Source organism: Strix aluco, chromosome Z (assembly GCF_031877795.1).
Source record: "Strix aluco isolate bStrAlu1 chromosome Z, bStrAlu1.hap1, whole genome shotgun sequence".
Lineage (NCBI taxonomy): Eukaryota > Metazoa > Chordata > Aves > Strigiformes > Strigidae > Strix > Strix aluco.
Window position 1 is genome coordinate 52,319,043 of NC_133971.1, and position 13,438 is coordinate 52,332,480.

The 13,438-nt window shown below is 38.6% G+C and overlaps 1 protein-coding gene across 3 annotated transcripts in view; it reads left to right on the forward strand.

Moving 5' to 3' along the window:
• Positions 1-13,438, forward strand: part of EPB41L4A (erythrocyte membrane protein band 4.1 like 4A) — a 137,830-nt gene that overhangs the window by 80,854 nt on the left and 43,538 nt on the right. For all 3 annotated transcript variants that reach the window (XM_074812668.1, XM_074812670.1, XM_074812669.1), the window contains exons 8-11: positions 711-799; positions 1,189-1,252; positions 11,354-11,445; positions 12,380-12,457. In XM_074812668.1, coding sequence (XP_074668769.1) covers positions 711-799; positions 1,189-1,252; positions 11,354-11,445; positions 12,380-12,457 — 323 coding nt within the window. The remainder of the gene's footprint in view (positions 1-710; positions 800-1,188; positions 1,253-11,353; positions 11,446-12,379; positions 12,458-13,438) is intronic.

Below are 13,438 nucleotides of genomic sequence, written 5' to 3' on the forward strand. Positions count from 1 at the left end.
TCTTTCAAGTGTAGGGTGCATCTTTGCTTTTGGTTACTGACTGTAAATTGGGGAGGTGAGGGCCATCTGCCACCCAGCACCAGGGCTTCCACCCTGTTCTCTCCCGACACAGTTTGTGATTTGGATATTGGCCTCAGGAACGGTTTCCTTTGGAGGAGAAGATGCATGCAGCTGTTCCTTGCATGTTGCCACCCATTCTGAAGAAAAAAAATGCTCTGAATCTCTCAAAGGAGCTACTTCACTTGGTAGTAGTACACAGGTGATACTATTTTAGGAGGGAGAAGGCAGCTCTGAGGTTATACTATAGTAGAATAGGTCAGAAAATCACTATTTACCTTCAGCTGGAAGTTATGATGTCTGCTGCATTTGTGTCTGAATAAAGACTTTAGTTTCTGAGTTTTGGCCATTTGCCAGATAGCCAAAAGTAACTCCTTTAAAAAAAAAGTTATTTTTGTTTTTCACCATGGCACATGGAATTTCCCATTCTTTCCTTCACTGCCATTCTTTCTTGCCTCTATGCCTTCAATTTCTTATATGGGAGTTTTTGTCAGTCGATGAAGTACTATTTTCCCATTTGCACAGAGACTGAAACAGTATGTTCAAGCCTGCATCATCAGCATGACTGCATCAGGCTGATTTCCTCACTAGACTTCACAGGTACAGTCATACAACTTGCAACTGTGTGAATGACATACATTTTTATTTTCTAGGGTGAAAACAAATCTGAATATTTTTTAGGATTGACACCCATAGGAGTTGTTGTCTACAAGAATAAAAAGCAAGTAGGAAAATATTTCTGGTATGTATTATTCAAATAGGCAGTCTGTGCTAAAACAATACATTGTATGTACATCGTTGTTGTATGAAAATGTATGATTTGTGATATCTATTTCAAAGGTTAATTATATCAATAAAAAAAAGTATACTTGGAATTCCTAATCTTTGTCTGGTTTATACAGATTTTTAATTATTTGATAATCCAAGTATTGAAAAAAATAATTCACCTTTACCATAGTCATGCTAAAATGTTTAAATACTGCTAATTTTCTGTTGATATCTGGTCCATACCTGAAACAAAAAGATCTACCCATGAATTCCTTTTGTCTTTGTATGTAAATATGTACAACTTTATATTTTATTATGTGTGAAATTAAAGGCTCATGAAGTTCTTTTTTTCCAAAATTACAGGCCTAGAATTACAAAAGTTCACTTCAAGGAAACACAGTTTGAAATTAGAGTCCTGGGAAAAGATGTAAGTTTTTATTTAAGCCTGAAAGGAAAAAAAAAGGTCATCATAGGTCTAATGAAGTGGAAATTTTGTGTGTCCATCAAAATCTAATTTATTTTATTGAAATTGACTGCAAGAAACCATCAAAGTGAAATTAATTTTATTGATAGTTACTGCAAGAAAGTTACCCTATCCTCAAGTCTAGTATGTTCCTGATGGTGCTTGCAGTTTTATTAAAGAAAGAGGAGGAAGAAAGATTTTCTGTCCATGTTTTTCAGGCAAGGGGGGAGAACTTCAGCAGAACAGTGCTGAAGTAGGAATTTTATAACAAACCTTTATCATTTTATATCATGCTCTGTAAATTAGAGTAGACAACTTCTGCAATGCCTTGTTTATGGTGTTATATAGTGCTTTTAAACTAGTCTAAATCTACAGGGAAAGCTAATATTAACCAGAAGTGAATTAAGAAAAAAATCACAAAGCTGTCTGGCGCAAGTAATTCTGTAGCTTGGAAACAGAAACAGCCACATAATGTATCTTGAAACCCATTTGTCAGTGTTTAACTTCATTGTGCTATTAGATCACTGGAGAGAAAACATTGTTTCCAGTGGATAGCAGGTTGATAGCAAGAGAAGAGGATTTAAGATAGAGTCAGTGAAAAAAACAAAGATATTTATCACCTATGAAGCATGTTGGGCAGGGGAAGGAGAGTCTTGAGGATGTAGGGAAAATTATGAAGTGTAATAAAACAAATAGTTGCAGTCAGTCTGTGATTTTTGGTATCTGGTTGAGTTATAAATTTAGTTTGTTTAATTGTTTTTTGAAAATAGTTTGTAAGTCTCTCTGGAATATCAGGACTAAAAGTTTATAGTTTTGAAGAAGTATTAACCTGCTGGCAGTGTTTCCCTATACTGATTATCTACATATCTTCTTTCATCTATGTAGTGGTTGTTAGTCTGGTCCGTGATTTTTCCATGTGGCCATTTGGCATATTTGGTACATTCTGGGAAATGTAAGTGCACCCTTGACTGGTTGTCTTGTTTCTGTTGTGAACATCATTTCTTGGGCCTCTGCAGATGTATTGGCAAGTTTTGCTTTTGTTACTCCCAAGTAGTTTGTTTCTGTTTGGTGTGGAGATCTATGTCAAGTTTTTCTGATGTGTTTGTTGAAATTGGAGAGTTGTTTGAAGGCTGGGGGAAGGTTGGGAAAACTTCTCTCAGCGTTTCATGTGAAGGGTGAATATCTGTTCATGTATAAACAAGTCCGAGTTTTGACTTAGTGAATTGCATTGAAGTGATGCTGTAGTTTCTGTTTGATGCCACATATTACAGTTTTTGTCTGAACCATGTGGAATTGCAAAGGTTTAACATGCTGAGCAGAAAACCTGGAAGCTTTAGAAAATATGCTTAAGTTGATATTGTGCCTGTTGGTGGCTGGTGAACACTTACTGTTGTCATCATAAGGCAAACACTTTGACAGCACTTGGTAATTTCAAGTCTTGACAGATACTTTTAGGAAATTGTTCAAGAGAACAGGGTGTGTACCATCATTAAAATCACCTTTGCAACTAATACTCATTTGAAGTATTTCTACAGTGCTTCATATCCTAACAAGATCAGGAAAGGCCAAAATGGGCCAGAAAAATCCTCCTCTCTCATTCCGGTGGTGTTACTTTGAACAAAATTATGTACTGGAATAAGTAAACAGTAGCCTTAGTCTCTGAATGAAAGCCATCATAACAATTTATGCTGTTCTGCACCCAGAGGAGGAAAATGACAGAATCATCTTGATACTTGGTTAAAGAGACTCATCCCCAGCTCTCTGCAACCTCCTTTCAGGTAGTTGTAGAGGGCGATGAGGTCTCCCCTCAACCTCCTCTTCTCCAGACTAAACAACCCCAGTTCCCTCAGCCGCTCCTCGTATGACATGTGCTCCAGACCCTTCACCAGCTTCAGTGCCCTTCTCTGGACACGCTCAAGTAATTCAATGTCCTTTTTGTAGTGAGGGGCCCAAAACTGAACACAGTCATCGAGGTGCGGCCTCACCAGTGCCAAGTACAGGGGTAAGATCACTTCCCTGTCCCTGCTGGCCACGCTATTTCTGATACAAGCCAGGATGCCATTGGCCTTCTTGGCCACCTGGGCACACTGCTGGCTCATGTTCAGCCAGCTGTCAATCAACACTCCCAGGTCCCTCTCTGACTGGCAGCTCTCCAGCCACTCCTCCCCAAGCCTGTAGCGCTGCTGGGGGTTGTTGTGGCCCAAGTGCAGCACCCGGCATTTGGCCTTATTGAAACTCCTACAGTTGGCCTTAGCCCATCGCTCCAGCCTGTCCAGGTCTCTCTGCAGAGCCTCCCTACCCTCGAGCAGATCAACACTCCCACCCAACTTGGTGTCATCTGCAAACTTACTGAGGGTGCACTCGATCCCCTCGTCTAGATCATCAATAAAGATGTTAAACAGGAGTGGCCCCAAAACCGAGCCCTGGGGGACACCACTCGTGACCGGCCGCCAACTGGATTTAACTCCATTCACCACAACTCTTTGGGCCCGGCCATCCAGCCAGTTTTTTATCCAGTAAAGCGTGTGCCCATCCGATCCACGAAGCTCATCGGTGTGTTTTTATGACTATGTTCTTGAAAACTTAATTCACAAATTTCTTTTATTCCTCTGTTTTTTGGAATAAATGCTATCACTTTGTCTTTCCATGTGGGACATGAGTTTTTAGTATATGATAGGAGAGTTTTTAACTTTGTCCTGTCTCCTGGGATACCACTTTACAGCCCATGGAATTAAAACTTTCCTTGTTTAAGATCTGGTATACCAAGTCTGAAATGAGTTACGTTTTCCAGTTAGTTGGAGAGAATGCTAGAAAGATTCAGGAAAAGAAGAAATCATGTCAACTATCTCATGTCTTAGAGCTTTATGGCACATAGCAAAGGAATTAACAACATGTCATAAGAAGAGCAGATTATTTCTGAGTATATTGAATGCTTTGTGTGAATCATGTTTTCCGTATTGTGTTGAAAACTCTGTGCAGGCTGGGTTTTGGTTTGTGCTTCCACACACTAGCTATGTTTATTCACACTGATGGGCACCGTTCATGGATACACCTGCTCATCAAGAGGAAGCTGTTGATGCTTTTAGTACCAGTGAAGTGTTGCTCTTCACCTGCATGGGGTTACCTGTGGTAACTTCTTTGTCCTCCCTTCCAGTAAATTTGTCTGAGATTTTTTCAAACCTACCAAAAGAATTTGAGTGTGTACTTCCCACTGAAGGGGTGGGCATGGACATCCTGATCTCCTTGACAGATGACAGACATGACAGTCTAAACGTACAGGTCCATGTCCTTAGGCTACCTAAAAAATACACTGTGGGGTACCTGTGTCAGCCATATTTATGGCTTCTAAGTTTGTTGTTTACATTGTTTCACTTTTCAAAAACTTGATTATTTGTCAAAACGTATGTTTACTGTCTTGTAATAATAAGATAAGGTGCTTCACCTTTCCTGTTTTGTAGTGTAACCTCTTGTACTTCTTCATATCTCTTCCATAAGCACATTTCCTGTATATTTAACTTCTTCATATTTTTCCTGCATACATGTTCAAGCATGACTATGGGTATTTTGGTTTTATCTTTCACTACTTTGCTTGTATTATATGTTTTCTCCCTAAAGCTATTGCTATTGCCCCTTCATAAACATAATACTGCCCTTAATATTTGGCCATCTGTGACTTTGCCCTGGACCAGCTGACAGAAACTCTTTTTCAGTGGTGTTAATCATTGAATCAGTATTTCATTGTACCCTGAGTCGACCCATGATGTGAATTCTGAGCTAGAAACATGTTAGGCTTTCTAAGTATTAGCATGAAGTTAGGAATGCTTTGCCTGCGAGGACTGCACAGAAGGATTCCCTGAACATGACAAACAATCGCAAATAATTTTTGAAGAGTAGAAAAGTGTGTTTTCATGCAGTTTCCTTTAAGAAAACTGAGAGATCCATCTGATGCCTGTGCACAGTTCCTGGTAGCATAAATGTCTGTTGAGCAACCTTGCTGGAAACGATCCAGCAATACAGGTGGCTGCCCAAGTCCCTCCCCGGTGCCCACCCCCCTTCACATGCAGCAAAACGGAGCCTAATCACAATGGATGCACTGTGTGGAAGTGCATAATCGAAGGGTTGCACAGCACACCTCCTCTGCTTTCCCTGTGTGAGGAACACGGCTTGCTTCCTACATTTCTTTCTCAACTAAGGACATGAAACAAACCAGAGAAAAAGGTGCTTTGATAGGTTGTGTAGACTGGGAACGTAAATGTAGTACTATGTGGAGATGTGGAGCTTTTTTGCCTGTAGGTACCAAGTACTTCTCTGCTGTTCCCTTCAACCTGCAACTCCATGCTGTTTTCTGTAACAGCGCCTGCTACTTTGGTTGCACTGTGTCTGAACATGCAAGTGAATGATTTCACTCCTGCGCAGAGTTTATGTAAAGTTCCTGTACTTGTTACTTTTCATTTTTCTCTTTCACCAAACCAGAAAGCATGCAAAACGTGCTTTCATTGTTTTTTGTTGTAAGAGAAGGGTCTTTTGGAAGTCTGAAATTTTTGTTTCAAGGGATTTTGAAATTTGAGTTCTTTCAAGTCAGAACAAACCCCCAAACTGCGCAGTTACAAATGATTTGCATGTTTTCAAGACATGTCTTTCTCGGCAGTCTTTCTTAGTCAGGTGAAGAGGCCCAGCTCAGCTGAATTCATAAGGTAAAGTTGGTAAAGACTGTTTTCTGGAGCACTACTAACCACTGATATATGCTGGAGAAACTTAAGGGCAATTCCAAAGCACATAATACTCCCCATTCTGGTGGCTGAAACATGTCTAAATACAAGATTTTTGTGTTCTTTTAAATAGTCTCAGAAAACCCTGGAAATACTGCTTTTTGTAAGTGTCACAAGTCTGAAAAGTAATTACATTAATAAGGTGGTTCAGCTGTACCCCTTCTCATCCTGTCCCATGCTATATTCCATCTTGAGTTACAAATTCTAGGCAGGAACTTGTAATTCGATTTATTCCTCTTAGGAAGATTAGACAGGGTTTGAAGACATGTTAGTCCCATTCTGAAGTCCAGTTTAGCTTGGATTTCAATTCCAGACAAAAAAGGCATTTTGATCTTTATTATGGTTTAAGAATACAAGTGACTTTTGTATCACTGGCATTTGCACCCACTTAAACCGGAGTGGTAGTGGAGGGTGGAGGTGAGCAAGCATAGCAGTGTTAATACATCATATAGAATGGTTTTGGCTTGTTTTGGTTGGTTGTGGGTTTTCTTGGCTTTTCTTAAACACTTTCTGAGCCATCTTAGAAGGATTGTAACATTGGTTCAAGACTTGATAGCAAAATCTTCAGTAATGAACATTTTTGAAGGAGAATTAGAATTAAAATTCCTGCATAAACTTATATTCATTGCCGCTAAGATGTTATTGTCAGCTTTTTTTGTGAAGTTCTTTTTTAGTTGTTGGGTTTTTTAATTTGGTATAATAAGAGGCTGAGATATGTTTGTTTCAATCTTGACATGCTTTATGCAAACTGACACAGCAATATTAATTTTAATTCCTGACTTGTATAAAGTTCTTAAAGATTGACCTTGTGTAACCAGTAATAATAGAATGTCTGTTACATAAGCTATGGTTGGTATGCATTATGTAAATATATAAAGACAGAATATTTCCTATTGTAGATAACAATTAATAGTATCCAGGTGTGTGCCTAGCCTGTCAGAAGAATAATGTTGGGAAACAGTAGCTTCAGAGCTAGTGTTATTATTTCTGTTACATGTACATGCATGTGTATTTACATGTACATGCAGTGTGCTCTGTCATGAGGCAAGATCCCTCCTTCTGCTATATGAATATTCATTGCAATTAGGAAGAGATGTGTGTGTGCTGACAGAGTTTCTACTGTGGTTTTCGGTTTGAGTTTTTCTTCATTTTCTGAGCCTGGATTGGTGGGAACCAATACACGTCTTGTCATAAATTATAGCAGCTAAATCCTGCTCTGAATCAAAGGTTTTCAAAATGTTTTTGATCTGTGGATGGGTGCAGTGCTCCACAGAACAAGTGTAAGTCTACTGACAGTGGCCCTCATATTTGGAGTAATCCATGAACTTCACCAACAAGGGAACTTTTGGCCCCCAGAGGGAAGAACTGTCATTTTAAGTCTGTGTCTTCTCTTCCAGCTGGACTTGAGCTTGCCCTGCCTGGGCACTGAACTAGCTGGGCGCAAAGCAGCTCTGAGCTTGAAAGCTGTGTAATCATGCTGGCATGGCTGAGCGAGCTGGGAGGTGTTTACAAAGGACAGTGTGAGCTCCAGCAGTTCCAGAGGTGTTTTGTGGTTAGGTAGAGCAATGACCCCTCAGACTTGTCTCCTTCGAAGGCATTAGGAATATGCTTTCAGTCTTTCATTTAAGTTGGGGAGGGTTATTGTGGAGCATTGTACCAATTACCAACTGTCTAGTGGAGATCTCAAAGGCCCTACCACATCAGTCTTCTGGCTGATTTGAGGGGCACAATAAAACAGATAAGGGCTGTGACTGCATGTTTGAGTGCCCATAAGCTTGTAGTATAGTCAAGCTATCTGCATCCCCTGTGCTAGTCTGGCTTTTCTCCTGTGGGTAAAAATGGTGGTGAGGCTATGGCAGCATGAGGTTTAGAATGTTTTGGAGACTGCGGGACAAGCTTTTAAAGCATTTAAAAGGAGATAAATACTTTATGTTTGTCCTCAGTTTTTTAGTGTCTTGCCTTTTTTAGGATTAGGAGAACACTGTCAAACAACTCAACAACTAGATACTACTGCAAGGGTTATGCCTATCCTTTTGCAACCTCTGGCCTTGTCATCCTGCCCCTCTGTTGCTTGTGTAAGTCACAGATGTGATCAAAAATCACCATAAAACAGTAAGTGGTTTTCTGACTGTTTGGTGAGCACAACTGGCTCCCTGAAAGACTAGACAAAGGCCAAAGCTGGTTCAAAGGAGAGGGGGGGAATCTTCAGAGTGTGCAGATGACTAGGACTGCTCTGGAAGCAGTGAGCCTTCACGGTTTATGATGCCTTACCTTTAATACACTGGCCACTCTGAAGGCAACAGGATGAGTAGCAGGGAGCAGCTTGTGAGGCACTAAACAGCACTGAATGAGCTTGGAATTGTTATTTCCTATAAATCATTAGTAAAAGTACAGTAAGTCTTTGTTTCTTTTGGTTCAGATATATGAAAATAATCAGAAAAAAAACATCTAACTCTCACTACTGGTAAGAAATTACAGTTGTTCAAGGTGTTAAAAATGTTGCCTTTTATTGGAAACAAAAGTTCATGATGTTGACAGGTAAGGTCATCTTTGCCTTACTTACACAAATCAATTTATTCTCTTAGGGGAGAAAGATTAAACCTGGAAGATACTGCTGCCTCCAGTACAGCTTAATTTTTATATATGCATTTATAAATTGTGAGTGTAATCACAGCATGCTTGCAAGCCTTAAATAGTCTTTAAAAGTAAATGGAGGAAGTCCTAAACCTAGATGTGCTGTATGCAGTGTCATACTGGACTTAGTTGCAGTAAGTTACTGAATGCTTCGCAGAAGAGGTGAAAAACAGTAAAATAATTATGAATTGTCTCCTCTGCGTTGGTGAAAGACCTTGGAGACGAATGTTTTGGACTTGCTTTCTCTCTCTTTAGTAAAATTCAACTGTGCTATTTGACTTATTAGAAGTATCTGTTCTGAGGCAACAGTTTTAAGATACATGCTTTTCCTTCAGATGCAGTGTGTTATTGAAAAGCTTCTTGGTCCATCCCCCGATTTTAGGCAGTTGTTTCATTTTCCAGATCTGAATTCCATAACTTGTTGAAAAATTGGCTCTATGGGGCTATGCTGTTTTTTCCGTGAGTGCCTTTGATTGCTGCATACTAGTACAGATGATTCAGTGTGTATTTAATCATCAAAATGTTTTTTTTACTAGCTTTTTTCAACCTTAGAAAAGAATGCCTTCAAATGATAGAATCAGTAGTATTTGCTGGTCAGATGTTTCAGTCATATGGCAGTTTAGCTATACTGTCCCTCTTCTAGTCACTTACTGATTTTCATGTGTTATATGCCATTTGTTCTGTATATGGGAAAGTTCTAAAACTTTAACTTAAAAAAAAAAAAAAGAAAAAATGGACAAGTAGAACTTATTTCTTGATAGGAATCTTTTCCTGAGTTCCAGTGACATTTGAACTGGACTAATAATGAGATATGGCAGAAATACCTTATTTTAAGTAGTCTCTTCAAATAAACCCAAAACAGCGCTGGCTGCTCCCTGCCCCACCCTTCCCCTAACCCACAAACTCTCTCCTCTGAGATTATGTAATTAAATACATTTAAGTGCAGCAGAGGATTCTTTGCCTAAAAGTAAAATTTAGGAATGGACAAAGAAGGAGCAAGATCCTGTATATTAAAAGTTAGTCATTGAGTGTTTTCCTAACAGAAGTTAAACTGTCTCATCATATTGCATAAAGTTTGCAATACCAGAGAGGAAAATGTGCTTTTGAGAGAAGACTAAAGGATGATTTTCATTTCTTGGGTATTCCATGGGACTGTTCCAGACAGCCATTAAACTAACTAAAATAATCCATGGGAGGAAATAAGCTCATGTGTATATCTCCAATTTGGTGGTTTTTTTTGTTTTTTTTTTTTTGTCAGGGAATGAAATCTCAATTATTCTAACCACAGGTATAAAGTTTTGTCATTTTTACTGTTACTTGTTTCAAGGTGGAGGAAAGGCTGCTTGAGCACATCGTTTGTGATTTTGTGAGGCTGCCTGACAGCTGTTAATAGAGATATAATTGGTTTTTGTTAGAGGTGAAATTTTGAATTCTAGAGAACATATTGAATTTTTTCACAGTTTGCAAGGTGCTTGCAGGTCACCATACCTCATTAAATGAAGAGTGGGAGAAACCTGCTAGAATTTTACCTATGTATGCATGGCACTGCAGAAGTATAATTAACACAAGGGCATCCATTTCCTAAAATTGGCTGCTTAAAGTGGTATGAATCCCTTTGTAATTCACATATAGGAGAAGTAGTTTTAGGACTCGGTTTTGTAACAGATAGTATTGTACCATGCTAAGGATTCACACTGAAGTCAGTAGAACTATTTGTTCTTTGTGCAAATCACAGATACAAAACTGAGCACTTAAATATACTGAGTGACAGGTATATGGAAGTGTATTTTATGTCAACATATTGGAATGTTTAGCTTTTTGGAAACAGTGTAATGCATCTGTTGCTTCTTCTTGTCTGTTAGATCTGTTTTATAGTTTGTCTATGTCTGACTTCTCTTTCATCTCTCCCTGCCTTTTTCTCGTGTCTGCTGTATTGACTGCCAGTTTTCAGTGATGAGGTTTTAAGTTTTGAATATTTTTTTTTGTTGTCTTCCTTAAGAGATTTTAAGGTGGATATTATGGTTTTTACTTTTGTCCTTTTTCCTAGTATTTTGAATTATTCTGAAGTTAGCTATTTTTTTAAAACCTTTCCTTCCTTGCATCTTCTTTATTTCCAGTTTTACCTTCATTCTTCTCTACATGTATGTTTTATGCATTTTCTCTCGTCTTGTCGCTTCATATTAGTTTATCACAAATCTTGAATTTCTTTCTTTCACTTATTCTTGCCTTTTTGTATACTGTTAAACATAGCATTGGGAATATAGTTTTGCTTGATACCTGAGGTACAGTTTCAGAAAACATCAGAAACAAACTATTTGAAAAAAACTTTGTGCTTTTTAATTACGAACAAAGCTGATACCTAGGAACAAGAATGAAGGAACAGAAATGTTGCAGTAATCTCCTTTTTCTTTTGTTTTTCTGTATGTAAGGAATTGATTCTTTAAATTGATATTTTCAGGCAATGAGAAACCAAAAAGAAAAACTCTTTTAAATGAAGAATTCTACAGAATTATAGAACCTGTTTTTCTTCATATTGATATCTTTTCTTACGTGCATTGATATCTTAGAATCAATATGAGGTGGTCGGTTCTTATGGTGGTAAATGAAGACTCACTTCACTGGCAGAATCTCTCGTAACAATATTGATTTGTTTTGTTCTCAGTGCAATGAAACTTCCTTCTTTTTTGAAGCACGTAACAAGATCACATGCAAACATCTCTGGAAATGCTGTGTAGAACATCATACTTTTTTCAGGTGAGTGATGCAGATGTTGTGTTACCAAAAGGAGACAGACTTGTTATGCCTCGAGTGGTGTAACAGACTTGCTGTCTGGAAACACATTTTTGCTTTTGGTTATAGAATGCTCTTAAAAGTTGATGACTTCCCATTTCTTACAGTGATGTGAAACATTAATTCTAAAATTGGGTGGTGTGGTGGTTTCTTTTGTCTTAGAATTCTTTTAGAAACAGTATGTCAGGTTACATAAAGTAGGCTTTAACAGAAATGTCCACAAATGTATATGGCAGGATTTAAGCTGCCATATACATTTTATGTATTTAACCATCAAATTTTCTGTAGCAGCATTGACTTGAGTAAGGCCTTTGGGTTTCAGACATTGTTACTTCCTACAATTCACAGATATTTTGGTTTTTGATAGAAAGATTAATTGAATTTTCATAATGTTTTGCTTACTTTTTAAAGTGTATGAAATGTTATGGAATATTTCACATCTCAAACCACTTTCTTTTACTGTTACAAAAACAATAACAGGAATATGCAAGGGTGCAAAGGCATCTAGCTAGGAACTGGTTGATGGGATGCTTGGGGCTGGCTCTAGCAGTGCTGTAAATGAGTAAGCTCAGAATCCCTCCTGCAGTGTCATTACTATGGCATGATGTTTTTGCCTGCTCCTCTGAAATATTAAGTGAAAGGCTGCTGTTGCCAGCAGTTTACAGTAGATCCTGAAATAGAGGTGTGTAGTCAAAAGAGGAGAGCATTAACATGCAGCTTTGTGGAGCTCTCAACCCTATAAGAGTCTGCTTGGAGGTAGGGATGAAGAGGAACTAGCAGAAGAAACTTTTTTTTGAACTTAAAGTTTGTATTTCTCTTTTCTTTTCTTAGGAAGGAGACTGTAATTGAGACCTATCTGTGTAACTTACTCTGTTGTTTTATTTTTCAAACTACATAGAGTGCCAGAGAATGAATCAAACTCTCTGTCAAGAAAATTCAGCAAGTTTGGATCCATAGGTTATAAACATCGGTACAGGTGAGTTTATTTCATTGTTTAAACTTCAATTAATTCCTTCCTCATTCCCTCTTTTCTCCTCCTTTTTCCAATGAAAGAAAAACCCCACCCAGACTATGACTCAGAGCCGTTCTGCTGACAAAACATGAATCAGGGCCATTTTAACAGACTCCACCTTGGAGTCTAGCTGTTTTGGGGCAAATGTGAGTTACTTCTCATTCTCCAGATCCCCAGAGTTGTCTAGGGCCTGCTGTAGCCCATGGTGAAAGTGAGAGCAGCCTTGGCAGTGCTCTCATAAGGAGTCAAAGTCTCCTTCTAAGTCCTGAAATTATGTTCACGTCTTAAAGGGGTTTTCCTAACAACTGGGGAATACCAAAACGAGGAGGCATGTTGGCTGCCGCCTTTCTTCTGGGAATTAGGAAAGGGCTGGTGCAAAGAAATGTAAAAAGTCTGTAACTTTGATGCCCTTCTTTACAGTTGCAGCTGAGCTATGGCAAGGGCTCTCAATCTGAATGATTATGTCTAATCCTGTAGCAGTACTGCTAGTGCAGTGCTGTTGATTTAAGAATAAAGATTAGGGCAGATAAGGGAGATGGAGGTATCTTTTCAGACTGTAAGAGCTGGCAAAATTGGATAAGAATTCAAGGCTGCAAGCCTTGAAAGTTGCAGTAAACTTCAGACTAAGGGTGTATAGGAAGCACTTAGTCTCAATTTTAGCCTGAGTTAACCAAGTCGACAGTGTGACATGAAGGGCAGCTAATACTGTGATAAAGAGGAAGATGTGTCAGGGAGAGTGGGTTTAAGACCCTCTAGGTGCTGTGCCACAAAGGACTAGCAGAATATAGGATGTAGTTAAAATTGTAAGACATCAGAAACCCAGTAGTTGTTACTGAGTTTTCTTGAGACTTTATACTTTTAAGTCTGTTGAAATGACAGGGTCTTTGTCAAGTGAGTAACGCGCTTGATTTGGCAGTTGGCGATCACTGTTTTAAATCCAATTCT